Here is a 1715-nt window from a genome sequence, read left to right as displayed (position 1 = left end):
ATGTTTTGGATTTCTTATTATGTGTGGATTGCATGGATTGTCACCAGCATCTGGTCAAAATGTCACGTTAATAGCACCTCAAGAAATATATTTATTGAGAAAAATGGTGGCATGTATTGAATACTTATTTCACCCTGGTATATTATTGACTTCATTAAAGTCATACAAAGGGAAAAGGGAATAACTGGACAAAACACGTCATTTCAATGTGCTGTAAAACACTAATATCATAATAAATCCTATCTTTCAATAATCTTTTAGGAACTGGGAGGAGGATCAGCCTGATAACGGTGGAGGAGACCCAGAGTGGGGGGAGGAGGACTGTATACATGTCAGAGATGATAACAAGGCATCTTGGAATGATCTTTCATGTGAAATTTCTTTGTTCTGGATCTGTGAAAAAGTACCAACATTAAGTGAATAAAGCTTTTTTTTTTCTTGTTTAAATAAATGAAACTCTCCAACAAATTCTTAACCCTCTTCTAATTTAATAGCTAAGTAAAATGAAAAACAACCTGCTTTTTCTCTCCAATGGATGATAAAAAGCATTGACTGCTTTGATTTCAGGCGAACTGAAAGAACCGTGTGGCACAAATAAAAGATATTAAGATTATTATCATTGCAAGGGGGTTGATTGCATATCACTAAAGGTCATTAGGTGACAGTGTGACACGCTACTGCTGAGGTTGCCAATTCATCACAGCTCAACATAGAGACAGAGCAGATAACCATGCTCATATGCAGTGCACAGACACACACACACACACACACAAAGGATGAAATGCCTTGACAGCAAAGCATTATGCATTAGAATGTGTGAAATGTGTCAACCCTAAAGCTATAAATCATTTCATTTGGAGGTCATTCGAAGCTTCAAATGTATGTCAACCCTAACATAGGTTGTGTGGAGGTTTTAGAGGACCCAAATCCATAGACGGAAGCTGAGGTGGTTTCTTGGAGATTTAATCACCCAAATGGTGGCAATTGAAGCAAATGTCCACAAACAAAATACATAAAACCAAATTTCTGGAGACGTTAAAGAAAACACAAATGAGAAGCAAAGAAATAATGAGGAACCAGCAAACAGTAACTGAAGAGGAGGAGTATAAATGGGAGACTGAACAAACACTAGGATAATCAGTAGACGAGGAACAGGTGTAGATGGAAGCATCTAGAAGAGAGTTAGGGGAAGGAAACTGACACATGAGGGCAAAAGAGGGTAAGCAAGAAATACATAAGAACTCAAATACAATAAAAAAAATAGAACAACACAAAATTAAATAAAATCAATGAAAACTCAAAAAAAGAAAACTTAAACAGAACCAAAACCATGACAAATAGCCCTTTCTCTCGCTTACCAGAATATGAGCAACCTGCACCTCTGTGGTCCTGTTTGATGACTGTTGCTTTGCTTAGTTTAAAATCTACATAAAAAAATCTGTCAAAAAAGGACATTAAAAAACATTTATGCATGTCTTATATGCTAACATCTCAAATTTTAAATATTACATTTATATTTAAAATGTTATATCAACCGACCTGTCCAGGGTATACCCCACCCCTTGCCCATTGACAGCTGGAGAAAGGCACCAGCACCCCTCGCGACCCCAGTGGGGATAAGAATGACAGAAAATGGATGGATGGATGGATGGATGGATGGATGGATGGATGGATGGATGGATGGATGGATGGATGGATGGATGGATGGATGGATG

The 1715-nt window shown here is 37.5% G+C and overlaps 1 protein-coding gene across 1 annotated transcript in view; it reads left to right on the top strand.

Annotated features, from left to right (window-relative positions):
* Positions 1-424, top strand: part of LOC107095381 (CD209 antigen-like protein C) — a 14674-nt gene extending 14250 nt beyond the window's left edge. The window contains exon 6 of the mRNA XM_015391446.1: positions 262-424. Coding sequence (XP_015246932.1) covers positions 262-424 — 163 coding nt within the window. The remainder of the gene's footprint in view (positions 1-261) is intronic.
* Positions 425-1715: the final 1291 nt, after the last annotated feature.

Source organism: Cyprinodon variegatus, unplaced genomic scaffold, assembly GCF_000732505.1.
Source record: "Cyprinodon variegatus isolate N-32 unplaced genomic scaffold, C_variegatus-1.0 Scaffold542, whole genome shotgun sequence".
NCBI lineage: Eukaryota > Metazoa > Chordata > Actinopteri > Cyprinodontiformes > Cyprinodontidae > Cyprinodon > Cyprinodon variegatus.
Note: the sequence above shows the minus strand (reverse complement) of the source record. Positions and strands in the feature narration are given on the sequence as shown.